Genomic DNA, 27,700 nt, shown 5'->3' with positions numbered 1-27,700 from the left:
CTAGTCATTAAAAACATTGATTAATTGAATAAAAGTACAAGTTTAGTTCTTTACAGCTGCATAGATGCTTACTACAGTTGGAAATAATAGTCCAATCCGTGCCAGTGTGCACTTCCTGCTCTTTCAGGTGAGTCCCTCCCTCTTCCTCGCAGCTGATTGGCTGCCGCTCGATCCTGATACCTGCAGCTCCAGGTAGTCCCTCTGTACTGCTACCTGGGAATCAGAGCAGTAAGGCGTGGGGGGAAAAAGGGCTTGGACTTATACCTGTCGCTTCTTTCAGCTGCGGTAAATATATGATATCAAGTTATTAAAAAAAAAAGACAAATTCATGCGCTTGGTTTAATAATAAGATTAGCAGGGATTGTTTGCAATGGCAGCGCGTGTAGGTTCGGTCATGAATCCGCCACCGCAGCAACAGCAGCAGCAGCAGGCGGGCGAGGAGCGGGTGGTTTTCACCCAACTTAAACCTGTCAGGATGTCCGGAGCTGACGGCGCGGAGGAGGCATCCGTGTTTGAGGACATTAAACCCGGGGTGAGAGTCTCCGCCGATCAGTTGCGGGAAGGATGGTATGGAGGTGGCGCTACGCTCCTTCCCCCCCTCCCTCCCTCCCTTTTTGTGTTTACTCTATATTAACTATTTCACTTCATTTTCACTCTCTTTTGTCACACTATACATGCTAGATAATACAACACCATAAACAAGTTTGCGCTATCATAATATCTGTTATGGATTTATAACAATACAAGTCATGATCACATGATATGGATATGGCAGGTGATGCAAAATGGCTCCTTTTGGCAAGCAAGCAAACAAACAAAGCGTGACAGGACACAAGTCCAACAACAGCCGTGACATGACAGATGCATTAAAGTTTAAGCGTGTCGTACGCGCAACGTAACAGGAACCAGACGACGCCTTTGGGACAACGCGGGCCTCCCGCCAGGTGTTTGCTAAACGGGGATCCCGGCTAGGTTACGCCACGGGACACGTGAACATGTGAACACCCCCCCGTGTCACAATAGCCGACATACAGCATTATTTTGAATTAATCTGTACCAGGGTCAAACTCTCTCCTTAATTAGCTGCAGCAGTGATGTTTAAAGTAACATTTTTTTTGTGTGTAAACTCTATTAAAACTAAAATAAAGTAAAGGCATTCACCATTTGATGACACCGCTGTTTCAATGTGACTCATTAGCCATTAGCTTTGTCTTTTCTATGTTCTCATTTCGGTTCTATGGCTGTCATCACATTTTGTGCCTCATGAGTCTCGCAAAGATTTGTCAACATCACATGTCATGATGTGTTTTTTCTCACTTTTTAAGCACATTAGCAACTTCTTTTAAACAATTTTTTGAGCATATAATAGAAATGTAAATATATGTGACTCATTAGCCATTAGCGATGTCTTTCCTATGTTGCCATTTTGGTTCTGTGGCTGTCATCACATTTTGTGCCTCATGAGTCTCACAAAATTTGTCGACATCACGTGTGATGATGTGTTTTTCCCACTTTTTAAGCACATTATCAACTTTAAAAAAAATTTTTTGAGCATATAATAGAAATGTAAACATCAGCAAAAATCAGCAAAATTTAAGCTAATTCCAAAAAGTGCCAAAAATTCGACCGTTTTGTATACAAGTAAGAAAAATGTAACCTTAATTCCGAAAATACTAAAAATAACACCATAGTAATTATCATGTTTTTAGCACCAGACACACTTTGTCATTCAGTAGCATTAGGAACCTTTGTTAGCGCTAACAAAAAATACTTTTCTTCACATAAAAAGAACAAAAAAACACCAAATTTGGAGATACACGGTTTTTGAATTTACAGTTGTATAATGTCTGCTAATTTACAAGTAGCTAACAAAGTGATTATTAGTTCCCACTTTTTAAGCACATTATCAACTTATATATTATAGCATATAATAGAAATGTAAACATAAAATCAGCAAAATTTAAGCTAATTCCAAAAAGTGCGTAATGATTATAGTTTTCACGTTATTCCAACCTTTTTGTATACAAGTAACCTTATTTCCGAAAATACTAACAATAACACCATAGTAATTATCGGCATGTTAGCACCAGACACACTTTGTCATTCTGTAGCATTAGCAAGTGTCTCCAAACTTTGTTAGCGCTAACAAAAAAAAATTTCTTTACATAAAAAGAACAAAAAAAATTTAATTTACATTTGTATAATGTCTGCTAATTTGCAAGTAGCTAACAAAGTGATTATTAGAAGATGGATAAATGTAGAACCTGTGCTAACAAAGCTAACTTTCGCTGCCGTATTAGATAGCGAGCTAGCAAGTGTATTTCCTTTAAGCTGGACTTTTGCCGCCACATTCCCTGAAGCTTTATCTTGTCAGTGGCCAGTATTCATCTGTCTTGCATGTTGTTTTATGCAAATCCACGAACAAAGAAGACACTTTGTGTTAAATAGTCCCCCCCCTCAGACTAGCCAAACCAGCGAGGAGTCACCTTAGGTGCCCCTCGCTACCTTGTTTACCTTCATTCTTATTGTCTTAATTTCTATATCATATGATAGTACAACTTTCAGATCAATCTCAATGTCTTATTTTGGACGCATTTTGGGGTTTTTTTGTCTTTGTGTATGTGTGTTGATGTGCTGTTTGAAGTGAGCGGCTATGTCGTGCCAGCAGTATGTGGTCCAACCTGTCTGAGCAGGGCCCACATCTCCATAAGCCGCCTCGAGGCAAGACGATAAAGGCCGACCTCCCTGAGAAAGTAGTATAGCTGCAGTGAAAGGCTACAAGAGGGGTCTATAGGGGGTGTACAGGTGGGGGCTTAGCTACGACTGGGTTACCTGTCACCTGCGCGTCTTTGTTGAGGTGAATTATTGCTGTTTTCCATTGTTTCTGTGTTCGGCGCTCTGTTGCTTCGACTTGACTTGTTTCAGACGTGAACTCAATGATCTTATGTTATTCGGAAAAAATATTGTAGTACCACTTCAGATGAATCATTTTAAGTTGCATGCAAAAAGCAATAAAGTTAGTTAGTAGGCATTTTTTTTTGCATAGTGCTTCTTTAGGTTAGGTTGGCACTGAAGACATCAAATTGTTTAATTGATTGTTTCTCCATCTTTTAATGCATTAAGTTGTATTATTTATGCCAGAATGCAAATTTCACAGGCCTACCTGTCTGCAGCTACTTCCTGTAGTTCTAACAGAGGGGAAACTGTTCCCTGGACAACTTGCGAGACATATTCCCTCCAACCCAGTGGTATGAAATCTGGGAGGCATCCAGAGGTCATCAATAATAGATGACGAAGCCACCTCAACTGGCTTTGGTAGTGAAGACCACAAATGGTTCAGTGTTAAGTTGCGTAAAACATGTTCAGACAAAATAACTATTTTTAACGTCCAGGTCTGTAAAGATTTAATCTGGTTTAACTAGATTAATCTGTAAAATATAGTCCCTCTCATGGTTTTATTTTAATCTCAGAGATTCTGGCCTTGTTGTTGATTTATCGAGACCGACAAAATTATTGACTTCCATTTTTATTTATCATGCGGTTAATTGATTTATTTGTTATTGTGATAGGCCACTTTTACGTTGTTCCTTAGCTTCTGTCTTCAGTTTGCTGTAAAGACCCTTGGTTTCTGAGAAGTACTTACAGCAGACCCTCAGACTACTCCATTGTTGTTGTGTAGTAGTAGTTTGACTGTGTTTTATCAACATTTTGTTTACTGTACACTTGCAGAAATAGAGTACAGCTGTAGTAACCTTAAAGACATAGTTCAGGTATAAATTTCGGATCTCAAAAAGGTTACAGAAGCAGTAACTGTCTCAAAAGGGACATTAAGAGATGAATGGGTTCATGTTCCTGAAGCCATAATTACAGAATGACTAACTTATATGAAACCGATTTCTAGATTCTTTAGTTGTTATATCACCGGTAAGACTGAGCGGAGACGACAAGCGAAGTTACAGAGTAACTTTATGGTTTGCACGGATCAGACCCCAGGTCACACCTAATGACTCCTGAAGATCAATATTCCGATATGGGTAAAAGTAGGCTTCGGATGTTTTTAAAAATGCCAGAAGATGATATTGTTGTATTGAGTTAACGTGTTGATGCTTTCCCCAGATGTTACATGCAGTTTGATTCTGGCTCTTCCTTTTTTTCCTACTACGCTTTGACTAGCAATTTGACTTCCACGACAACATGTGCAGGACATTTGCATGTAGGCAAAAGATGCTCCATAAACTGTAAGCCCACATTGATTGCTGACAGGTGACAGGGAAAAGGCCGGAAAAGGGTTCAACAAATAAGTTGTGGGATCTTACAGTTGCTTCGAGCATAAATGACTCATAGTGTGCTGTAATTGTTTGTTTTTTTGCGCTGCTGATGTCATGGTTACCCATGGGTACCGGACTGTATATGCCAACCCACACACCGTTCAAAGTCTCTTAACTTTTATGTTGTGTCTGCAAAAATCAGTTTTTCAGGTTAAGGGTTCAAATTATAGTGTTATTGAGTAGAAATTCAGTTCCTACTATTTAAAAAAAAATCAGTCATTTGTCAGCCATGTCTTTTCTTGGCCCCTTTCACACAGAAATCCCACAAAATTGCAGCATCAGAGCCCTAAGATAAGATTTTATTCATTATTCAGCATTTTATTCCCGGATTTTTTTCATACGAAATAGTGAATTTTCTCCCTCACATCCTCTATCCCGGCAGGGCAACATTGTCCTTAAACACATCTCAGCTTATAGTCCAACCTAGCTAGCTCGCAGCTCATCCTCATTTCCGGAAGTGACATCATCATGGTAACACCTCTCAGCTAAAGCAGAGTAAACAAACGCTTCTGAAGGTAGATCGTCGTGCCAAGTAGTAGTCATGCCAAAACATTGTGCTGCTGCTGGATGTTCATCAGTATCCAAGTGATATTCTTAAGTTTATTTTCTTTTCCAAAAGGCTTAAGACAATAATGTACGAAGCAAATACAGAGCAAGAGAGACATATGGATGCCTAGCTTGAGTTTTGTTCTTTGCAATGATTATTACAATGACCCCTGCTTCCGAGGAACGCATTTACAAGAAAAAAAATTTGAATAAAGATTCTATTTTGCCGGTACACAGGAAAAAAACAAGACAACGAAAACGGGCCGCTACATCAAAAGGCACAAGAGAGTAAGTAATGTTTTGTTTGCATAATGTCTTTCAAACACTATTCCACGATAGCGACAAGGCTGCTTCTCATTAACAAGCTGATTTAAAACAATAATTGAAAGATAACTGGAGTAATTCTGAGTTTTGAAGGCGATCAATCAATTAAGTTAATGTTCTGCAGGTTCTCTATTTCATGTCCTCCTCCTTGAAAACTATTAATACATCACTCAAATCTTCGCTATAAATATCATGTAAACATCCCCTGTCTCGGACACAGGCATGCTTATTTACTGGGGCGATATTATCCTGATGATGTCACTTTGGGAAAACAATATACAACATAATTACAAACAATAACATATTTAAGTCATTTAATTCTTTTAAAAGGGATAGGTTGGATTTTTTGACATGAAGTTTGTATGACATGTCCATCAATGGTGTTCTGCATCAAGAGTGACACCTTGAAAAGGTGTGAGCTTGTAGGTCATCTTCATTTTAGCCTTCAATCCTAAGACAAGGGAGCATCACTGTCTTTAGTCATGCAAACCTTTTTGCTATCTCTACTACAGAGATCATAAAATATCATGGCCGTCTCAAAGGTTTTGACATGATTTCTGCTTGAACGGGGCTAATCAGTTTTGTTTTTATGAAGATCCAAAGGCAAACGTTTCTTTGCATTGCAAGGAGCCATAAAGAACGTGCAGTTGGGTGGGGGCTTGCAGGTCTTTAGAACGTCTGGAGCCAAAGAAAGCAAAGTGAGGTCAAAGCACTGTGAGATTGTGCTTTAATAACATGCTTCGTGATGGATGGGTGCATGGTGGATGTTCTTAGTTGGACGACAATGGCAGCCAGGTCTTGTAAAAACCGGAAAGCAGTGCCTTTGAAGAAAATTGGAAAGGGGTGGGGGGGTGGGGGGGTCCCTTGAAATACACAAAAGGTCATATAAGGATGGATATGTTAACTGGACCGGAAGTGTGGAAACTCCCACTTTGTCCAATAAACCAGAACAGAACTGATAAGAGTTACTGTTGTTATCGGGCACAAGGATTCATAGCGGAACAGTTGAGAGTGTTCTCCAATTATTAACCCAGTTCTGGCCTGGAGATATTCCCTTATGTTTAATGCTTCAAACAATACCAAGATGTTTTTCCATATGCAAGTCATATATTGCTCTGCTTCAAGTCTGACGTCAAAATGTCCAACAACAGTGCTTGTCAACCACCAATTTGTTGGAAATATAATCTGTTCACCATCATAAAACCTTTAATATCTGTGTAGGTATATGTACAAGTTAAAAAAATAAGTCAACCATTGCTCATATTAAGACATCAAAACAATAAAACAACCAGTCTTACCTTGGCCCATGGACAAATGACAAAGATATCATACAAAGTCGATTTGTGTCACGGTTGTATTTTCGCAACAGTATAAAGTTATCCACTGTTAAAATATTTAAAAATCAACAAAACTGTCGACTTTAAATTTGATACCCAGTAAATGCTAACGTCCTGTATATGTAGTATATCCTTGGCTTCCTTGTGCTTCTCTAGTTTGGATTAACTGAAGACATTTAGCATCTGGTAATGGTTTTATTTCATTTGAACATGCATCAGATTACAATTAAGTGCATCACATAATCAGTTCACAGTTAGGAAGAGAGTAGGAAGAAGCAAAGCTTATTAAATCCTACCCCTCCATCTGGTACTTTTATAATCAGTAACTGTTACATTTGTTCACTTCCTGCTTTTCCGTAATACAGTTTTTTTTTACTTACTTTACTACTTATTTGTACTTATACTCCAAACATTACGAATGTTATTTATGTCACTCATAGATGACAGAGAGCCCGTTACGATACTTATCTGAAGTAGTCATCTTCCATCTTGATAATGCTAGCTAAGCATGGACATGCTAACAGTCTTCAAGCTGAAACGCTACTGGGTTCGCCTTTAGCGCTAATTATTGTAGTCCAGCTGAAATTGCAAGCTTGTCAGCAAAACCGATCGTTGCTTGTTGCTAGCAGTTGGGCTGCTATTGTAAACAAAACAAAAGAACATATGAACATTTATTGAACATTGGAAAATGGTACATATTTTTGGATGTCTGCCTTAGATTAGCCTCTCATTTTAAGTCGCTCGCCTTCATTCCTCACATGACTTTTCTGGACCAAACTTTTGTCTTTTGCTTATTTTGTCTCCATCTCCTATACGTGTGTGTCAGGGTTATTTTTACTTGCCAGTGTTTAGGTTTCACTACGTAGTTCACATGCCTCCAGTCATTGTTTTGGCTTGAGTATGTGTTTTTGTTGTGCCGTCGTGTGTATGCATCACCCCTTCTGGGGGATTTTATGTTATTTTATTGTATTTATTATTATTATGTATTATGCACGATTAAGTCTTACATTTATTCATTTATTCATTCATTCATTTTCTACCGCTTATCCTGGAGCCTATCCCAGCTGTCTTCGGGCAAGAGGCGGGGTACACCCTGGACTGGTCGCCAGCCAATCACAGGGCACATATAGACAAACAACCATTCACACTCACATTCATACCTATGGACAATTTGGAGTCGCTAATTAACCTAGCATGTTTTTGGAATGTGGGAGGAAACCGGATTACCCGGAGAAAACCCACATGAGAGAACATGCAAACTCCGCTAAGCGATGCCCAACAGAGATTCGAACCCTGGTTTTCCTGATCTCCTGACTGTGTGGCCAACATGCTAACCACTCGGCCGCTCTTATTTTTATCAGCTTAAAACTGCACCAAACATGCTCTCTTCTGTTGTGGAGTTGCATCATCACCTCTGTGTGACTCTCACGCACAAATCAAAACGTAAAATATGTAAAATACGTCTTTGGTAGCGAATGAGTTAATAGACCGCATGACTGCAACTGTCTTCTTACTGTATTTTTAACAGAAAGCGTCCTTGTTAACATTCTTAGCTTGCTAACAAAATTGCCAATTGCCAATTAACCTAGCATGTCTTTGGAATGTGTGAGGAAACCGGAGTACCCGGAGAAAACCCACGCATGCACGGGGAGAACATGCAAACTCTACACAGAGATGACCAAGGGTGGGATTGAACTCGGGTGTCCTAGCTGTCAGGTCTGCGCGCTAACCACTAGACCACTGTGGTCTTACATTCAAAATATTTGTTTTTTCATTTGTTGTTTTGCGATTATATTGTGCTTGAAAACCATATAATTTGTCGTTTAACGGTGATCATGCTCAGTTTACTGATTTTGGCATGAAATAATATAAGCCGCTGAAGATCAATATATTTTTGGGAGTATGAAATGTGGGCATATTTTCAGAAAACTGCAAATCTGCAAATTTCTGAAAACAGAGAGCAGAGAATATTGTCATGTTAACAAGTAAAAATAGCCATAAAGTGGACATATGTGGTTTCATCAGGATGTGATGTACTGTTTTTAAGAATCATAATTGGAATTGTAGATTAGTCACTACTAAGTGAGCGTAGATGTGAATTTTCTGGTAGCTGCCAGTGCTGATGTATTTCTGGTCGGGTCGGCGAGCTCCAGTGCTAAAGAGGAATGTGAGCCGTGATACCGGAGGAGGAAGCGCTAGTAAGTTACAGTCTCTTATTGTCATCTCGACCCTTTCAGGTCCCGTTGGAGATGGACAAATACCTTCCTCAGATCAACAGCTCCCTCTTGAGTCCCGCCGTGGACCCCAGTGACAAGAAGTACAGGCGAGAGAGCGCCTCGGTGGTGGACGAGTACTTCTCAGAGGACAAACACGGCACCCCGTATAGCGTCAACATTAACGTTATCCTGCCCAGTACCACTCACCTGCGCACAGGCCTCTACCGCCACAACTCTAAGGCCCCTCCTCCCCAGCAGATCAAAATAGAACCCGGACTGGAGGTGCCCTGCTCCTCCACTAGCACACCCACCCAGGCCCTGCCGGACTTCACCTCAGTGTTCAGCGTTCCACCTGTTGTCAACAGCGTATTCATCAAACCGGACTTGAGCTCTGGCGGAGTAACTATGTCCTCCACGGGGTCACAGCAACAGCAGCACAATTTGGACACAGAGCTTCACATCGGACCACCAGCCCCTCAGCCACAGGTGTACCACATGCCCATCAGCAGCGGCGCTGACCTCACCATGACTTTGTCCCACTCTGGACCCTCAGCTTCTAGAACCATGCTGAACCTGGGCGGTGGCGGCTACATGATGGCCGAACACCAGCTGGCGCAGCACCACGCTTACTACCAGGCCTCCACGGCCGCCTCGGCATCCCAACACACGGGTCCCCACAGCCTGCCACCCTCGCCCCCGAATTCACAGCCGGGAAGTCCTGAGGGTCAGGCGGAGCTGCTGAGCCTGGCAAGCCAACTTCCTCCTCCGTACCAGCAGCATCTGAGCGGGATAAAAGTGACAGGGTTGTCCCCTCATGCCATGCTGATGACTCACGGCCAGGGGGTCCTGACGGGGCCTAAATACAACAGGCGGAACAACCCAGAACTGGAGAAGAGGAGGATTCATTTCTGTGACTATCCAGGTCTTTCTTTAATAACTTCTTCCCATCTATCATCTGTCATTTTTAGATAGCAAACATGTCAGTAAAGCTAAGTAGCTATAATCTGTCCATGCTGGAGCCTATCCCAGCTGTCTTCGGGCGAGAGGCGGGGTACACCCTGGACTGGTCGCCAGCCAATCACAGGGCACATATAGACAAACAACCATTCACACTCACATTCATACCTATGGACAATTTGGAGTCGCCAATTAACCTAGCATGTTTTTGGAATGTGGGAGGAAACCGGAGTACCCGGAGAAAACCCACGCATGCACGGGGAGAACATGCAAACTCCACACAGAGATGGCCAAGGGTGGAATTGAACCCTAGTCTCCTAGTTGTGAGGTCTGCGCGCTAACCACTCGACCGCCGTGCAGCCCGGCCCAGTATATCAGTCGAGATAATCAGATAGCATATAACTCACCAGCATATCTACCTTTTGAGCTTCCTGGTATGTCTGGTATCTAACAACCCAGCTAGCAACTATCTATTTAGCCATTTAATTGCGAGCTAGCTATTGATCAATCAATCAATCAATTGGTCTTTTGTTGTTAATATTGCACATTTACTTAGTCAAAGTACAGAGCTCTACCAAGGACTAACAATATTTTAGTTTTGCAAGGAATTGTACGCAAGTCTTGCTCATGCCGGAAGAATTAATCCATTATTCACTACAAAATCTCATAAAATCGTAAACTTTTATCCTGTCTTATAGTATATTTTCGATATTTTCCATTTTGCATTAAGTCAGTTGCATTGTTTTAATAGCGGAACAAACACATCAACAGGCAAAAACAAAATGTTTCTTGCAAGTTCCTTGTTTAACCACAAAACATTCTTATCTCAAAATTAAGTCTGGCACATTTCTTACATTTACGTTTGTTTTTGTTTTGTTTTGTTGCAGGGTGCACTAAAGTTTACACGAAGAGCTCGCATCTGAAGGCACACCAGAGGACGCACACAGGTAAAAAAAACACACCAACAAAAAAAGGCCATAAGGAAGTTGGACATTTGCAGAGCCCATGACAAGAAAAACAGCATTAACTTGCTGAAGAATTCTAGTGTTTTTTTCTTCGCCATGCTGGTACATGTTGTTACCTGCCCTCTGAGCTTCCCCCAGAAAGAAAAAAAACAAAGGGCGGCGAGGGGGGGGAAAGGGAAAAGACCAAAGACCATAAAAAAGAAGGCTTAAACCAGTTACTCCTGCTTTTTAGTCTTTTCAAAAGGAAGGCACAGAAGTTTCGATGTTTCCCTTCTTGTAAGGTGAAACCTGTGGCTTTTTGTCATACCCCGCATATCTTTTGTTATTATTATTATTATTTCTATGGGTACTTACTCATGCGAGAGACTAAATAGAATCTTTGCTGTCATACATAAGATATGATCAATGGGTTTCCTGGGAAAGTTCAGTTGTTCCGGGAGTGTGAAAGACCATAAATGATGTGGTGAGAACATTAAACAGCAATGCGTGAGTAAACACAACAAGACAAACTGTGTCGTTGGGGGGGGTTGTGACCAAAAACACCAATGCTATTGCCTTGTACATTATAGTATTGGACTCTGGTCCGAAGGTCTGATCAGCAGGTTTCACTTGCAAAATGAAGCCTGCCTCATCTTGTTTTGCGTTTGGTTGATGATGACTCACGAGTAGAGTATGTCGACCGGTGTGGTGGCTGCTCTTAACTGAAGGAAATGTCAATGGATAGACAAATTAAGCAAAAGACCAAACTAACCGGATTTGGCTTTTGGGGCACCCAGTGCTCGACTACGTCCACTGGCTATTTGTCTGTCATGAAACTGTTTGCTAACATAATGCTGAGCAAATATTGCACACTTTGCATCACCTCGACTCACATATGAGATGGGAAGTCATAGATAACTCTACGCTGATGTCTTGATATAAAAAAAAAAAGCTGTGGCGCACCTCAAGGTGCTGTACGAGATCCCCCATTTTTTTATCTACCATTTTTTTTTTATCTATGAAACAGTTACTAGTCTGATTATACATGTCAATATAGCATCAAAATATGTAGATTCCCAGAAAAACTAAATAAAATGTAAATGTCTGACGACTTGTGTGTTTTACAGAATAGATACGTTCTATTTTTTCATGTGTTCTGCAATGATTTCTTCCGGATTTTATGTCAACTAAAACGCACCGGAGGCTGGTGCCAACATTTAAGCATGAAAGAGAGATATTTTTGAGGGCCAAAGAGGCCCTAAAATACATATTTTTTGCCTGGCTATACACACCTTTTAATTGTTTTATATATAGTAAGGGGCGATATTTGATCCAACATTCAGTTACTGTCGATCTACTTTCGGATATACTGTACTGTAGGCGCTAAATTGGACAATAACCAAGAGTTAACTCTGATTATACATGTCAATATAGCATCAAAATATGTAGATTCCCAGAAAAACTAAATAAAACGTAAATATCTGACGACTTGTGCGTTTTACAGAATAGATACGTTCTATCTTTTCATGTGTTCTGCAATTATTGGTTCCGGATTTTATGTCAACCAAACGCACCGGAGGCTGGTGCCAACATTTTTGAAGGCCAAGGAGGCCCTAAAATACATAATTTTTGCCAGTCTAGACACGTTTTTTAATTTTTTTATATATAGTAAGAGGCGATATTTGATCCACCGTTCAGTTACTGTAGATCTACTTTCGGATATACTGTACTGTCGGCGCTAAATTGGACAATAACCAAGAGTTAATTCGATATTTCATGTGTACTCTACTGAGCATAAAAAGTATAAGCGGCACTCATAAAGGCAGCTTAGCCTGGGGCTCGGAGCAAAACTACTTCAAATTCAAATCCACGTAACCGCCACATAAAACTCCAACCTGAACATTCTTGTTTTGCAAAATCAACTCTTTAAGATGCTAAAGTTTTCCGTTCAAATTGATTTTCTCCAGCAGCTGTGCCCATAGTGTATATACAAAAAACAGACAATAGAACACGCATATATATGTGGTCGTGGACGGTTCTGTTATCATAACAATCAACCCATCCGTCATGTGCAAAGGCAACCTTGACCATGGCCTCAGTCGTATGTTTGGACCCCCCCACCCTCCTAGACCTTACTTGGTGAGCTGATAAAACGTCAAGAGTCCCACACGGACTTTATGGGTGTCCTGGAGAGCCTGTAAGTGTTTGCTCTTTGCCTCCGTAAAAGCATGCACAGGTGCTCGTAAAAGATTATTATTGTCAGGCGTGATCCAAGAAGACAAGGTGTATAGTCATGTATGAACACAAATGGACATAAATGGACAAATTGGGAAACTTTTTTTTTTTTAACTGTACAAGATCATCCCTTATTCTTAAGTGCCATTGGGGTGAGAGTGGGAGGGTTGTTTGGGGTGTTTGTTCTTCTACAGTGGCCTCTTAAGGACAAATGAGAAACAGACAGAATAAATACAATGCACACATGAAAGGCAAGTCATGTGATGCTCTTTTCAAAAAGCACACACACACACGATAGAAAAGTCCTTTTGTGTGCATGAGTGATCGATGCACTTTTGCACTGTTTTGTTTTGTTGTGTTTGCACGGGCTGAGACTGCTGCATGACTGTTTGGTCTTGCAGAACGTGCTTATACGTGCTTACATACTATATTAGCCTGTATTGAGTGCTTGTGTGTTTGGGGTTTCTAATTGGTTGGCCAGCTGCTCAAACAGTAAAAGGGATAAATGTATTTCAAGGCAATTTAGACAGGTAGTTTTTATTTGATATCTAGCGACGTCAACAACTGGCACTGTAAGCTGTGTAAAAATGCAGGTTTGACAAAATTAAAGCCAAATTTGTGAGAAATTGTGCTAAAGCAAAGCATTTTGCCATGGAATTGCTATTTTCTTGCTAGTTTTGTAGTGTAAGTTCTGCAGTAAAAACATTGCATTTTTGTCACAATAATGCTACACTTCTCTAACATTAACAGTTAGCATGTAAACAGCCCAAAAACCTCATCAGTCTATTAAAAAAAAAAACCAGATAGTAAAGATGCAAACTACCCTCAAATACGACCAGTGTATCCAAATAACAGCTTGCAATGATGCTAACCTCACAAAATGTGACGAGTATGTCCAAATAACAAACATGCTAACTACCCACAAATGTGACCAGTCTATCCAATTTACCACCTGCCAACATGCTAACAAACCGAAATAGTAGGAATTTATCAAAATTATGGACCCAAAACACCCAAAATATGACCAGACCAAACATGCTACTACCTACCCACAAATATCCACTTTAGAAGATGATAACTTTCCAAAATGTGACGAGTATGTCCAAATAACATATCAAACATGCTAAATACCCACAAATGTTATCAGTTTATTCAATTTACCACCTGCAAACATGCTTATCCAAATGACATGCTAGCTAACACTGCTAACACCCAAAATATGACCGGGCTGAACATGCTAACTACCCACAAATATGACCAATCTATCTAAATATCCGCTTTAGAAGATGCTAACCTTCCAAAATGTGACGAGTATATCCAAATAACAGATATCAAACATGCTAAATACCCACAAATGTTATCAGTATCCAATTTACCACCTGCCAACATGCTTATCCAAATGACATGCTAGCTAACACCCAAAATATGACCAGACCAAACATGCTAACTACCCACAAATATGACCAGTCTATCTAAATATCCGCTTTAGAAGATGCTAAATGTGACAAGTATATCCAAGTAAAAGCTAGCAAACCTGCTATCCAAAATAAAAACATTTCTGTGTGACGAATACTAAAGCAAAAGTTGTTTTTGGGCACCCAGGCGGAATGTTGCTAACCAGGAAATAAAAAAAACATGGCTGTGTTCCGTCATTCAAAAAAAAAAAAAAAGAGAGAAAGGAAAGAGTACATGAGGACAAAATTTGAAAAGGCAAGGAATAATGAGCCGGGTTAAATCTAGCTAAGACGTTTAGTCAACCCCACCCAAACATTGACATTTCTCTGCAGTGCGGCTGCCAAAGCGTGAGCTAATCATCAACACGGTGTAAAAAAAAAAATTCAGTTGAATGTGCTCCTATGCACACAAACAAGAAGAAACACAAAGATTGTCGACAAGGAAGTGACTCGCTTGAGTAAAAAACTCAGTCAAACTGAAAAAGCAAGATAAAAAGTCAAGTTAGCTATTACGAGTTAGCATCGGAAAACCCGCTGAAATGATTTAAGATTGAATCCTTGAGGAATTCTCCTTTCTATCAGTGAGCGTTGTTGGCCGTTTAGGGGCATCAAGTGCTCATTAGCAACGTTAGCGCTGATTAGATAGCGCCGGCTATTGGCCATCAATCATGACATGGCAGTCTTTAGCGGTGCCGAGGGGTCCAAAGAGCAGGTGACAATAAACAGCCAGCCTATGTTTGTTTGAGTCAACGTGAAGTTTTTAAACCATTTTTTTTTGTCCTATGTGAACAATATCCTGTTTCTCGCTAATAGCTCTCAAAGTGTGTACATAAAAGGACCACAGGTGTGTTTGGTTTTGCGGTATGGGCGCGTTGTCGGGGGTCAAAAGCTCAGCCGCCTCTCAGATTATTATCCTCGGGGGCATGGAAATACTCGGGTGAAATACGACGCATACTGAACAAACAACTATTGACTGCTATAGTATTGAAACAAGCTGCTAGCTAAAAGCCATCTTGTCTTTGGAGGGAGATGTAAACAACATTAAATGTGTTATTTTTGTCTTTTGTCAGGTGAAAAACCTTACCGCTGCACGTGGGACAACTGCGACTGGCGCTTCGCCCGCTCAGACGAGCTTACGCGACACTACCGGAAACACACGGGCGCCAAACCCTTCAAATGTGTCGCCTGCAGCCGATGCTTCTCACGGTCGGATCACCTGGCCCTACACATGAAGCGACATCAGAACTAACGAAAAAACATCCCCGAAAGAGAGACGGAAATGCGTTCACCCGGATGCCCCAACATCGTACCCGCACAGACTTTTAACCCCGACATTCTGCTTCCGAAACAGTCTCAGCTTTTAGAAAGTCCATTCGACAAAACTGGATAAAATGGCACAGACCGGAGTACAAGTCAGACCATACCAACCTCCTGCATGGGGATGAATTTCATGCATTAAGTGACTATTCTTTAAAAAAAAAAAAATCTGGAAAAATTGCCAATTTTTTTTTACGTCAACATCAACGTAAAAAAATAATTCAACTGGTAACTGGTTTAAGTGGTCACGTTTTTAGGATAAGTAAAAAAAAAATCCACGGCCTTTGCTACGATGTACAAAATACTAATTTGCCGCTTTTTCACCTTGTTTGTCCTCAACGTGCTAATCTTCGATTTGGACTCATGACATTTGGACACAACATTCTTAAAAAAAAAAATCTGGAAAAATTGCCAATTTTTTTTTTACGTAAACATAAACGTAAAAAAAAGCGTTTAACTGATAACTGGTTTAAGTGGTCACGTTTTTAGGATAAGTAAAAAAAAAATTTTAAATATCAATGACAAATCCACGGTCTTTGCTACGATGTACAAAATACTAATTTGACGTTTTTTCACCTTGTTTGTCCTCAACATGCTAATCTTCGATTTGGACTCATGAAATTTGGACATATAACATTCTTAAAAAAAAAAAATCTAGAAAAATTGCCAAATTTTTTTTACGTCAACATCAACGTAAAAACATTCAACTGGTAACTGGTTTAAGTGGTCACGTTTTTAGGATAAGTAAAAAAAAAATATCAATGACAAATTCACAGCCTTTGCTATGATGTACAAAATACTAATTTGCCATTTTGTCACTTTGTTTGTCCTCAACGTGCTAATCTTTGATTTGGACTCATGACATTTGGACACATAACATTCTTAAAAAAAATTCTGGAAAAATTGCCATTTTTTTAACATCAACGTAAAAAAAACGTTTAACTGGTAACTGGTTTAAGTGGTCACGTTTTTAGGATAAGTAAAAAAAATTTTAAACATCAACGTAAAAAAAACGTTTAACTGGTAACTGGTTTAAGTGGTCACATTTTTAGGATAAGTAAACATTTTTTTAAATTATCAATAACAAATCCAAAAAAATAAAAAAAAATATCAATGACAAATCCACGGTCTTTGCCACGATGTACAAAATACTAATTTGCCGTTTTTTCACCTTGTTTGTCCTCAACGTGCTAATCTTCGATTTGGACTCATGACATTTGAGAGTCATTTCCATCACAGTTTTGTCGAAATTGGTCATGTAATTATGCCGAGCAACAAAGCGACAAAATCTACAAGCGATGATCCGCTTTCTGTGCTACGTACCACTATCCTATGCTCTATGCTAGTACAAATATATATTTTTTTTATCGATTTGTCACCTTGTTTGTCCTCACCATTCTAACTAAAGTCTTCATACGTCAGCGCTATCACAATAAGAACAAACAAACGCACTTGACATCATTATAAATTAGAATTGCGGTGTTTGTTTTGGACTCTTCGTAACATCCGGAAATCGCAGTTTTTTTTCTTTCGCAGCAATATGGACCATTCCTTCATTTGCGGATAGGTGGACGCCAACTCCTTGCTCTCTTGTACATAATGTTTGTATAGCTATTGTGCATACACGTGTCTGTGTAAACAATGAATGTATTTTGATTAATACGTATTGTTAATATGAGTTCACAGAAAAAAAATTAAAAAATGACCGGATTATAAGCTCGCTCTGAGAAAGTAATGGAATGGTTGAGACATCAGCCAATGTTTGGGATTGTTTGATGACAGTTTCTATTTATTCGGTAACATGAATAATGTCACTGATTGGCTGGAAATAGACAGCTAATAAAAAAATATTTTTTGAAAATAATACTAGAATTTCTTTTTTACGATCATTGCCTCATGAATGCACTGATCTTAATTGCCATTGTTGTTTTTTTTTCTTCCCCCCCTCCCAAGAATTCAAGTTCACAGAGCGCAGCAGTAACATGAAAGTCTACTTTAAAAGACTTTGTAAATATGTCTTTGGTTTTTAATGCCTTTTTATCAGGATTTTTATTATTGTATTTTTTTCTATGTAATGGGATTTGATTTTTGTTTTTGACACTTTTTTTCCAGTTTGAACTCAAATGATGCAATACAATAATAAAATTTGTGAAATAATGCAGGATTGTACTGTTATTAGAAAAATGTTATTTCTTTTAATGTATTTATATGTATACGTGTTTAGATTTTGTATATTGAAAAATGCAACATCTATCATTCTCATATATGAAAGCCCTTAATAGAGTACTTTTTCCACCTTTTTGATCTATAAATGTTGCTAGAATGTTGTGTTACCATGTCAAACCATGGCAATCAACAGTAATGAATTCGCTTTGTTTTGGATATCATCCTAGTGAGGATAAGCGGCATAGAAAATGGATGGATGGATATTTTCTTGGGTAATCGTAAGAAAGAAACTAGTGAAACAAAAGTAATGGGACACCAAATGGCTGAGCAAACAGCACACAACATGGCCACATGGTCATCCACACAGCAGCACTTCGAAAGCCGCATGGCTCGCTGCCTGCCTCCAATATGGAGGCGCCGTCTGATTGGCAATTAGACACACCTGGGATGCACCTTCCAGGTGTGTCACCACTCTGCAGCCTCCCATAAGAATAAACCCTTAGGATTCTAACAATGCCATTTGTATGATCTATTAAAATTTAAAGACTCACCCACAGTACAACACGTCAGGTCCCTTCTTGTGTTTGATTACCAAGATATAGTCCTGGGCCAGGAGGGCCCAACGCATCAAGCGCTGGTTGCTGGTATACATCCGGCCCAGGAAAACTATAACAGGAAATAGACACGAGCCAACATAAACTTCATAGTGTTGTAGGGATAGGAGCATTGCTAAGGTTAACTTTTCGATAGTAGTAGTAGTAGTAGTAGTTTAACTGGTGTTGCTTAAACTTTGTAGAGAAGTAACACACTAGATCAGGGGTTCAAAAACTTTACCAACTTGGGGCCCACTTGAAAATCAAAAAAATGTCCGCAGCGCACCTTTGTCCTATAAACAGAGCAATTAACTTATTATTATTATTATTATTATAAAGATTCGGTATTGAAATGAAAGCAGGGGAATAAAGGAAGCCCAAACTTTTAATCTGTGGTGTTCATTCATTTTCTACCGCTTTTTCTCACAATGGTCACGGGGGGTGCTGGAGCCTATCCCAGCAGTCTTCGGGCGAGAGGCAGGGTACACACTGGACTGGTGGCCAGCCAATCACAGGGCACATATAGACAAACAACCATTCACACTCACATTCATACCTATGGACAATTTGGAGTCGCCTATTAACCTAGCATGTTTTTGGAATATGGGAGGAAACTGGAGTACCTGAAGAAAACGGGGAGAACATGCAAACATGCAAACTCCACACAGAGATGGCCGAGGGTGGAATTGAACTCGGGTCTCCTCGCTGTGAGGTCTGCGCGCTAACCATTCGACCGCCGTGCAGCCCGCAAATATTATTTTAAAAATTATTTTTACTGTAAAATATTTATTCCACGATTAAAAATATATATTTATAGGCCGATTGAGTGTTATTGACCTGTCACTCATTATTTTAGGAACCTTATATAGTTTATGATTGGAACGTAGCTCTCTGGTCATCATGTCAGGGGGTCATTAACGGAGGAGCACGTAGTATGTACTGGCGGGAAAAATGGAGCGCAGTTGAGAAAAAACCGTTAAGCTAAGCTAAGCGCTGGAAAACTGTTTTTAGACTAGTCATGTGTCTCTCCCAATTACTGGAATAAAGATCTACAATGTCTGGTAATGAATGGTTTTGCTAGACCCAGTTGCAGACCATAGAGTTCACCATAATTGGTCATTTTTTTACGGGACATAACAGTCATCAAAAAAGTGTGACTGTCCACGACAATATAGTATTTTTATCAGTTTATTGTAGGCGTTAACAAGGGCGGTGTAAATATGCAAAACCAAACAAAGCAGTCAAATATACAAAAGTCTCCAATCTCATAAATTACATAACAATTTTGGATTATACAAAAAACAAACAGTCCAAAAACAGGTATACTACGCCAAAAGCCAACACGGACTGGCTCAATCTCACCTATATGAACCTCAACAGGATATAAGATACAGACTGAATTGAGTGGGCGGTGGAGGTTGCAGGTTCGATCCTCAATCCCAGTTGGCCAAATAAGCTTCTACATATCATCAATATAAGCTTGCATTTCATTTTTACTCCGGATATGGTGACTTGCGGTTACTGCGGCGGCATTTGTTATAGCAACACTGGAACTGGTGCAAAAGTCCACTGGACGCCTTTGCCAGTTTTGTTTTTCTGGTCTTGTTACCATGGTAATTTTCTGTTGTCACGTCCATCGCAAGTGTTTGGTTTGCTTTATCACTTGTTTTCAGGGTCTTGGTCAGATTTTCTTTCTTGGCAATGAGAGTGTCAATATTACCGAGCATCTCAATTTTGAGTTTCTGGAGGTTTTCATCTTTTGTCTCAGAGTAACTTTGCCATTTTTGACCAAATCCTTGATCTGTGATCTTCGCAAATGTCTCATCCTTATGTAGCCAATATGATTCAACCGTTGTGTTTATCGCATGTAATCGTTTCTCCATTTTTTCTTTCACATCATGACTTCTACACTTCATCTGATCGATCTCCTTCTTTTGTGTTTTTGTATCCCTCCAGATTTTTCTCAGGCAATCACTTTTCGAGATTTTGTTGACTGTGGAAACACGTATTGTTGGCACTGATTCCGGTAGAGTGGAAATCTTCTGCTTCAGTTCCATTTCCTCTCCATCACTTCTGGGTACAATGACAGGATTTTCATCAAGTCTCATTTTTGTTTCGAATAGTTCTCTCTGGATCAACGTACGGTTCCGGAGGAGAATTGTCTTGTGATCTTCATGCTTTATGACCTTTGATAGTGGTATGAAAAGTTGGGTTGTTTTTCCTTGAATCGTTTGATAATATCCACTAATTATTAGTTTCTCAAGTTCATAACAAATGTCTTGGAACATTTGACTCAAAAGTAGATAGTGTTCCGTATTGAGTGAACACTGACGCATAACTTTTTGATAATTCTCATGTAGACTTTGTTTCAACTTTTCTATTTTAGCCTCAAGAAGTCTTCTGTCATGAGTTGCACCGGTGAACCAGCCCCGTTCAAGGCGTGGCTCAGGTTCCAATTTCCCTTCGCTGGCAGACAAACCAATGGCCATTGTATGGAGCGTTTGAATTTTAGTACTTTTGTTCCTATCGTGTTCCTTTCTTAAAACATCCAAATTCACGTTTTCTCGCTTTAAAAAATGTATGTTAGAAATCACGGAATCTCTTTTCATTTGAACCTCAACGTTTACGTCTTGAATAATTTTGGTATTTTTCTTCATCTCCTCGACCAATGTGTCCATTTCTACTTTATTCTTCCTGAACTCATTTGCTTTGATTTCAAGGTCGATGTATCTGTCTTTCATTGTACGTTGATTCTCCTCCAGTGTGATTATTTCTTTTTTCATGTAAGACTTCATCAAGTCCAGCTCCAGTTTGTCTTTGCTCATGATCTCATTGGCTTGGATCAGGTATTCTTTCTCTTGTTTGATTTCATTCTTCAGTTTGTCCAGGTCTTGATTTTGTACCAGGAGTTTTTCCTTTTGATACCGGATGTCTTCTTTTTCTTTCACTATTTTTGACAACAAATCGTTCAGTTGGATCTTTCCATTCTGTAGTTTGTTGTTGATTGATATTTGGTCCGTCACTTGATTATGGTCTGCCAGCATGTGTTTTAGTTCAAGCAGCATTTTCTGCAGAAGTTCATTGTTGGTTTCTAAATTGACCAATTTATTGTTAATGTCTTCAAGTTTCTTATTTCTTTTTTCCTTCCAATTATCTGTCATTCTTTGTAAAGCCAGTATTTTAGTCCTTAAGTGATCTTCCCGTACTTTCTGCTGAGACTGTTGGTATTCCATCTCCTCCTTGTCTTTGTAATGCAGTCTTCTTTCGATATCAAAATTAGCCTTGATTCTCAGTAGGTTTTCCATTTCTGTTCTCATTTTTTTCATGGCAGATTCAAACTCTTTTCTCACTCTGTCTGTCTCTTCCGGGTCAGGCTTCATGAAGTCCAGCTCCAGTTTCACTTTAGTCATGATCTCATTGGCTTGGATCAGGTAGTCTTTCTCTTGTTTGATTTCATTCTTCAGTTTGTCCAGGTCTTGTTTTTGAACCAAGAGTTTTTCCTTTTGATTCTCGGTGTCTTCTTTTTCTTTCACTAGTTTTGACAACAGATTGTCCAGCTGGATCTTTCCATTCTGTAGTTTGTTGTTGATTGATATTTGGTTCTTCACTTGATTATGGTCTGCCAGCAAGTGTTTCAGTTCAAGTAACATTTTCTGAACACCTTCATTGTTGGTTTCTAAATTGACCACTTTTTTGTTAATGTCTTCACCTTTCTTCTTATGCATTTTCTTCCAATCATCTGTCATTCTTTTGATAGATAGTATGTTAGTCTGGAATTGATCTTCCCCCACCTTCTGCTCAGATTGCAGGTGTTCCAGCGTCTCCCTGTCTTTGGCATGCAGTCTTCTTTCACTTTCAAAATTAGCCTTCAATGTTAGTAGCTTTTCCATTTCTGTACTCATTTGTTTAATGGCAGAGTCAAAGGCTTTTTTCCTATTATTATGTTCTTGTCTGGTAACATCCAAATCCTCCTTTAGTTGCTTTGAAATGAATCTGTTATATTGGACGTCATCTCTTATATTCTTCAGCTCCACAACAAATGTGTCTATGTCTACTTTTGTTTTATTCATCTCAATTACAAGGATTTCAAAATCAATGTATCTGTCTTTAATCTTGCGTTGATTGTCTTCCAGTGTAATCATTTCTTTATTCATGTCAGACTTCATCAAGTCCAGATCCAGTTTGTCTTTGCTCATGATCTCATTGGCTTGGATCAGGTATTCTTTCTCTTGTTTGATTTCATTCTTCAGTTTGTCCAGGTCTTGTTTTTGTACCAGGAGTTTTTCCTTTTGTTTCCCGATGTCTTCTTTTTCTTTCATTATTTTTGACAACAAATTGTCCAGCTGGATCTTTCCATTCTGTAGTTTGTTGTTGATTGACATTTGGTTCCTCACTTGATTATGGTCTGTCAGCATGTGTTTCAGTTCAAGCAACATTTTCTGCAGAAGTTCATTGTTGGTTTCTAAATTGACCAATTTATTGTTAATGTCTTCAAGTTTCTTATTTCTTTGTTCCTTCCAATTATCTGTCATTCTTTGTAAAGCCAGTATTTTAGTCCTTAAGTGATCTTCCTGTACTTTCTGCTGAAACTGTTGGTATTCCATCGCCTCCTTGTCTTTGTAATGCAGTCTTCTTTCGATATCAAAATTAGCCTTCATTCTCAGTAGGATTTCCATTTCTGTTCTCATTTTTTTCATGGCAGATTCAAACTCTTTTCTCACTCTGTCTGTCTCTTCCGTGTCAGGCTTCATGAAGTCCAGCTCCAGTTTCACTTTAGTCATGATCTCATCGGCTTGGATCAGGTATTCTTTCTCTTGTTTTATCTCATTCTTCAGTTTGTCCAAGTTTTGTTTTTGCACCAAGAGTTTCCCTTTTTGATTCTCGATGTCTTCTTTTTCTTTCACTATTTTTGACAGCAAATTGTCAGGCTGGATCTTTCCATTCCAAATGAGTCTGTTGTTGATTGATATTTGGTTCCTCAAATGATGATGGTCTGCCAGCAGGTTCTTCAGTCCAACTAACTTTTTCTGCACACCTTCATTGGTGGCTTTAAAATTGAGTAATGTTTTATTGATGCCTTCAAGTTTCTTCTTATTCTGTGCTTTAAAGTGACCTGTCATTCTTTCTATGGATAACATTTTAGTCCTAAAGTGATCTTCCCATACCTTCTGCTCAGATTGCAGATGTTCCATTTTGTCCTTGTCTTTGGTTTGCAGTCTTCTTTCGAGTAGTATCTTTTCCGTTTCTGTACTCATTCGTTTCATGGCGGATTCAAACTCTTTTCTCTTCTGGTGATGTTCTTGTCTGATAACATCCAACACTTTATTTTGTTGCTTTAAAAGACAACTGTTATAATTGACTTCATCTCTTTTGGTCAGAACCTCCATACTGAGATCTTGAATAACTTTCCTCCATATCTCCATCTTCTCAACTAATGTGTCTAGTTCTACTCGAATCTTCGTAAACCCATTTGCTGTGATCTCAAGGTCAGTGTATCTGTCTTTAATCTTGCGTTGATTGTCTTCCCATGTGATCATGTCTTTATTCATGTCAGACTTCATCAAGTCCAGCTCCAGTTTGTCTTTGCTCATGATCTCATTGGCTTGGATGAGGCATTCTTTCTCGCATTTAATCTCATTCTTTAATTTTTCCAGGTCTTGTTTTTCCTCCAAAAGTTTAGCATTTTGATTCTGTCTATCTTCCTTTTCTTTCACGATGATAGACAGCAAATTTTCCAGCTGGATCTTTCCATTCCATATTAGTTTGTTGTTGATTGAGATTTTGTTCATTATTTGATTATGGTCTGCCAGCATGTGTTTCAGTTCAAGTAACATTTTCTGCACACCTTCATTTTTGGTTTCTAAATTGACCACATTTTTGTTAATGTCTTCGAGTTTCTTCTTGTGCATTTTCTTCCAATCATCTGTCATTCTTTTGATAGATCGTATGTTAGTCTGGAATTGATCTTCCCACACCTTCTGCTCAGATTGCAGGTGTTCCAGTGTTTCCTTGACTTTGGCATGCAGTCTTCTTTCACTTTCAAAATTAGCCTTCAATGTTAGTAGCTTTTCCATTTCTGTAGTCTTTTGTTTAATGGCAGAGTCAAATGCTTTTTTTGTCTTATTATGTTCTTGTCTGGTAACATCCAAATCCTCCTTTAGTTGCTTTGAAATGAATCTGTTATATTGGACGTCATCTCTTATATTCTTCAGCTCCACAACAAATGTGTCTATGTCTACTTTTGTTTTATTCATCTCAATTACGAGGATTTCAAAATCAGTGTATCTGTCTTTAATCTTGCGTTGATTGTCTTCCAGTGTAATCATTTCTTTATTCATGTCAGACTTCATCAAGTCCAGATCCAGTTTGTCTTTGCTCATGATCTCATTGGCTTGGATCAGGTATTCTTTCTCTTGTTTGAGTTCATTCTTCAGTTTGTCCAGGTCTTGTTTTTGAACCAAGAGTTGTTCCTTTTGATTCTCTGTGTCTTCTTTTTCTTTCACTATTTTTGACAACAGATTGTCCAGCTGGATCTTTCCATCCTGTAGTTTGTTGTTGATTGATATTTGGTTCGTCACTTGATTATGGTCTGCCAGCATGTGTTTCACTTCATGCAACATTTTCTGCAGAAGTTCATTGTTGGTTTCTAAATTGACCAATTTATTGTTAATGTCTTCAAGTTTCTTATTTCTTTGTAAAGCCAGTATTTTAGTCCTTAAGTGATCTTCCCGTACTTTCTGCTGAGACTGTTGGTATTCCATCTCCTCCTTGTCTTTGTAATGCAGTCTTCTTTCGATATCAAAATTAGCCTTCATTCTCAGTAGGTTTTCCATTTCTGTTCTCATTTTCTTCATGGCAGATTCAAACTCTTTTTTCGCTTTGTCTGTCTCTTTCATGTCAGGCTTCATGAAGTCCAGCTCCAGTTTTACTCTGGTCATGATCTCATCGGCTTGGATCAGGTATTCTTTCTCTTGTTTTATCTCATTCTTCAGTTTGTCCAAGTTTTGTTTTTGCACCAAGAGTCTCCCTTTTTGATTCTCTATGTCTTCTTTTTCTTTCACTATTTTTGACAGCAAACAGTCCAGCTGGATATTTCCATTCCAAATGAGTCTGTTGTTGATTGATATTTGGTTCCTCAAATGATGATGGTCTGCCAGCAGGTTCTTCAGTCCAACTAACTTTTTCTGCACACCTTCATTGGTGGCTTCTAAATTGAGTAATGTTTTGTTGATGTCTTCAAGTTTCTTCTTATTCTGTGCTTTAAAGTGACCTGTCATTCTTTCTATGGATAACATTTTAGTCCTAAAGTGATCTTCCCATACCTTCTGCTCAGATTGCAGATGTTCCATTTTGTCTTCGTCTTTGGTTTGCAGTCTTCTTTCGAGAAGTATCTTTTCCATTTCTGTACTCATTCTTTTCATGGCGGATTCAAACTCTTTTCTCTTCTGGTGATGTTCTTGTCTGATAACATCCAACACTTTATTTTGTTGCTTTAAAAGACAACTGTTATAATTGACTTCATCTCTTTTGGTCAGAACCTCCATACTGAGATCTTGAATAACTTTCCTCCATATCTCCATCTTCTCAACTAATGTGTCTAGTTCTACTCGAATCTTCGTAAACCCATTTGCTGTGATCTCAAGGTCAGTGTATCTGTCTTTAATCTTGCGTTGATTGTCTTCCCATGTGATCATGTCTTTATTCATGTCAGACTTCATCAAGTCCAGCTCCAGTTTGTCTTTGCTCATGATCTCATTGGCTTGGATCAGGTATTCTTTCTCTTGTTTGATTTCATTCTTCAATTTGTCCAGGTCTTGTTTTTGTACCAATAATTTGGTGTAGTCATTGCAGATGTCTTCTTTTTCTTTGACTATGTTTGAAAGCAAATTTGAAAGCTCCAGTTTCTCTTTGCTCATGATCTCATTGGCTTGGATGAGGCGTTCTTTCTCGCATTTAATCTCATTCTTTAGTTTTTCCAGGTCTTGTTTTTCCTCCAAAAGTTTAGCATTTTGATTCTGTCTATCTTCCTTTTCATTCACGATGATAGACAGCAAATTTTCCAGCTGGATCTTTCCATTCCATATTAGTTTGTTGTTGATTGAGATTTTGTTCATTATTTGATTATGGTCTGCCAGCATGTGTTTCAGTTCAAGTAACATTTTCTGCACACCTTCATCTAAATTCAGTAATTTCTTGTTCATGTTCTCAAATTTCTTCTTATTCTTTACCTTAATGTCATCTTGAAGTCTTTCTAAAGACAGTATGTGAGCCCTAAAGTGATCTTCCCATACCTTCTGCTCTGATTGTAAATGTTCCATCTTCTCTTTGTCTTTGGCATGAAGACTTCTTTCGAGAAGTATCTTTTCCACTTCTGCACAAATTTTTTTCACGACAGATTCAAACTCTTGTCTTTTTTTGTCATGTTCTTGTCTGACAACATCCAAGTCGTCATTTTGTTGCTTTAAAAGACAACTATAATTGACTTTGTCCATGTTTTTCTTCATCTCAACAACAAGTTTGTCCATTTCTAATTTCGCCTTTGTCATCTCATTTGCTGTGATTACAAAGTCAGAGTAACTGTTTTTAACCTTGCGTTGATTGTCTTCCAGCATAATCATGTCTTTATTCATGTCAGACTTTATCAAGTCCAGGTCCAGTTTGACTTCAGTCATGATCTCATTGGCTTGGATCAGGTATTCTTTCTCTTGTTTGATTTTATTCTTCAGTTTGTCCAGGTCTTGTTTTTGAACGAAGAGTTTTTCCTTTTGATTCTCTATGTCTTCTTTTTCTTTCACTATTTTTGACAGGAAATCATCCAGCTGGATCTTTCCATTCTGTAGTTTGTTGTGGATTGATATTTGGTCCGTCACTTGATTATGGTCTGCCAGCATGTGTTTCAGTTCAAGTAACATTTTCTGCACACGTACATTGTTGGTTTCTAAACTGACCAATTTATTGTTAATGTCTTCAAGTTTCTTATTTCTTTGTTCCTTCCAATTATCTGCCATTCTTTGTAAAGCCAGTATTTTGGTCCTTAGGTGATCTTCCCGTACTTTTTGCTGAGATTGTTGGTGTTCCATCTTCTCCTTGTCTTTGGCATGCAGTCTTATTTCGATATCAAAATTAGCCTTCATTGTTTGTAGGTTTTCTATTTCTGTTCTAATTTTTTTCATGGCTGATTTAAATTCTTTTCTGGTCTCATCATGCTCTTGTCTGATAAGATCCAAGTTGTGATTTTGTTGCTTTAATTGGCATCGGTTGTATTTGACTTTATCGCTTGATT

General features: G+C 38.9%; 2 protein-coding genes across 8 annotated transcripts in view; one reads left to right on the top strand and one right to left on the bottom strand.

Annotated features, from left to right (window-relative positions):
• Window positions 1-27,700, bottom strand: part of si:ch211-250g4.3 (uncharacterized) — a 90,156-nt gene that overhangs the window by 25,737 nt on the left and 36,719 nt on the right. For 4 of the 5 annotated variants that reach the window (XM_058087530.1, XM_058087529.1, XM_058087532.1 and 1 more), the window contains one exon: window positions 2,096-27,700. This exon is cut by the window's right edge and continues 19,201 nt beyond it. In XM_058087530.1, coding sequence (XP_057943513.1) covers window positions 19,911-27,700 — 7,790 coding nt within the window. In that variant the 3' untranslated portion in view covers window positions 2,096-19,910. Of the gene's footprint in view, window positions 1-2,095 lie in introns of those variants that run through there. The other variant, XR_009132102.1, reaches the window with a different exon arrangement.
• On the top strand, window positions 220-17,815 carry klf5l (Kruppel like factor 5 like). Of its 3 annotated transcripts, XM_058087545.1 has the most exons (5): window positions 229-285; window positions 378-532; window positions 8,773-9,673; window positions 10,596-10,655; window positions 15,412-17,815. In XM_058087545.1, the coding sequence occupies exons 2-5, from the start codon at window positions 395-397 to the stop codon at window positions 15,588-15,590; spliced, it is 1,278 nt and encodes a 425-aa protein (XP_057943528.1). In that variant the 5' UTR covers window positions 229-285; window positions 378-394; the 3' UTR covers window positions 15,591-17,815. The 3 variants fall into 3 exon arrangements, with proteins under 3 accessions (XP_057943527.1, XP_057943528.1, XP_057943529.1); XM_058087544.1 differs by having other exon boundaries at window positions 220-532; XM_058087546.1 differs by lacking the exons at window positions 229-285; window positions 378-532 and adding an exon at window positions 4,447-5,162.

The sequence above is a fragment of the Doryrhamphus excisus genome, chromosome 11 (genome assembly GCF_030265055.1).
Source record: "Doryrhamphus excisus isolate RoL2022-K1 chromosome 11, RoL_Dexc_1.0, whole genome shotgun sequence".
In the NCBI taxonomy this organism is placed as follows: domain Eukaryota; kingdom Metazoa; phylum Chordata; class Actinopteri; order Syngnathiformes; family Syngnathidae; genus Doryrhamphus; species Doryrhamphus excisus.
This window is presented reverse-complemented; position numbering and strand designations above follow the sequence as displayed.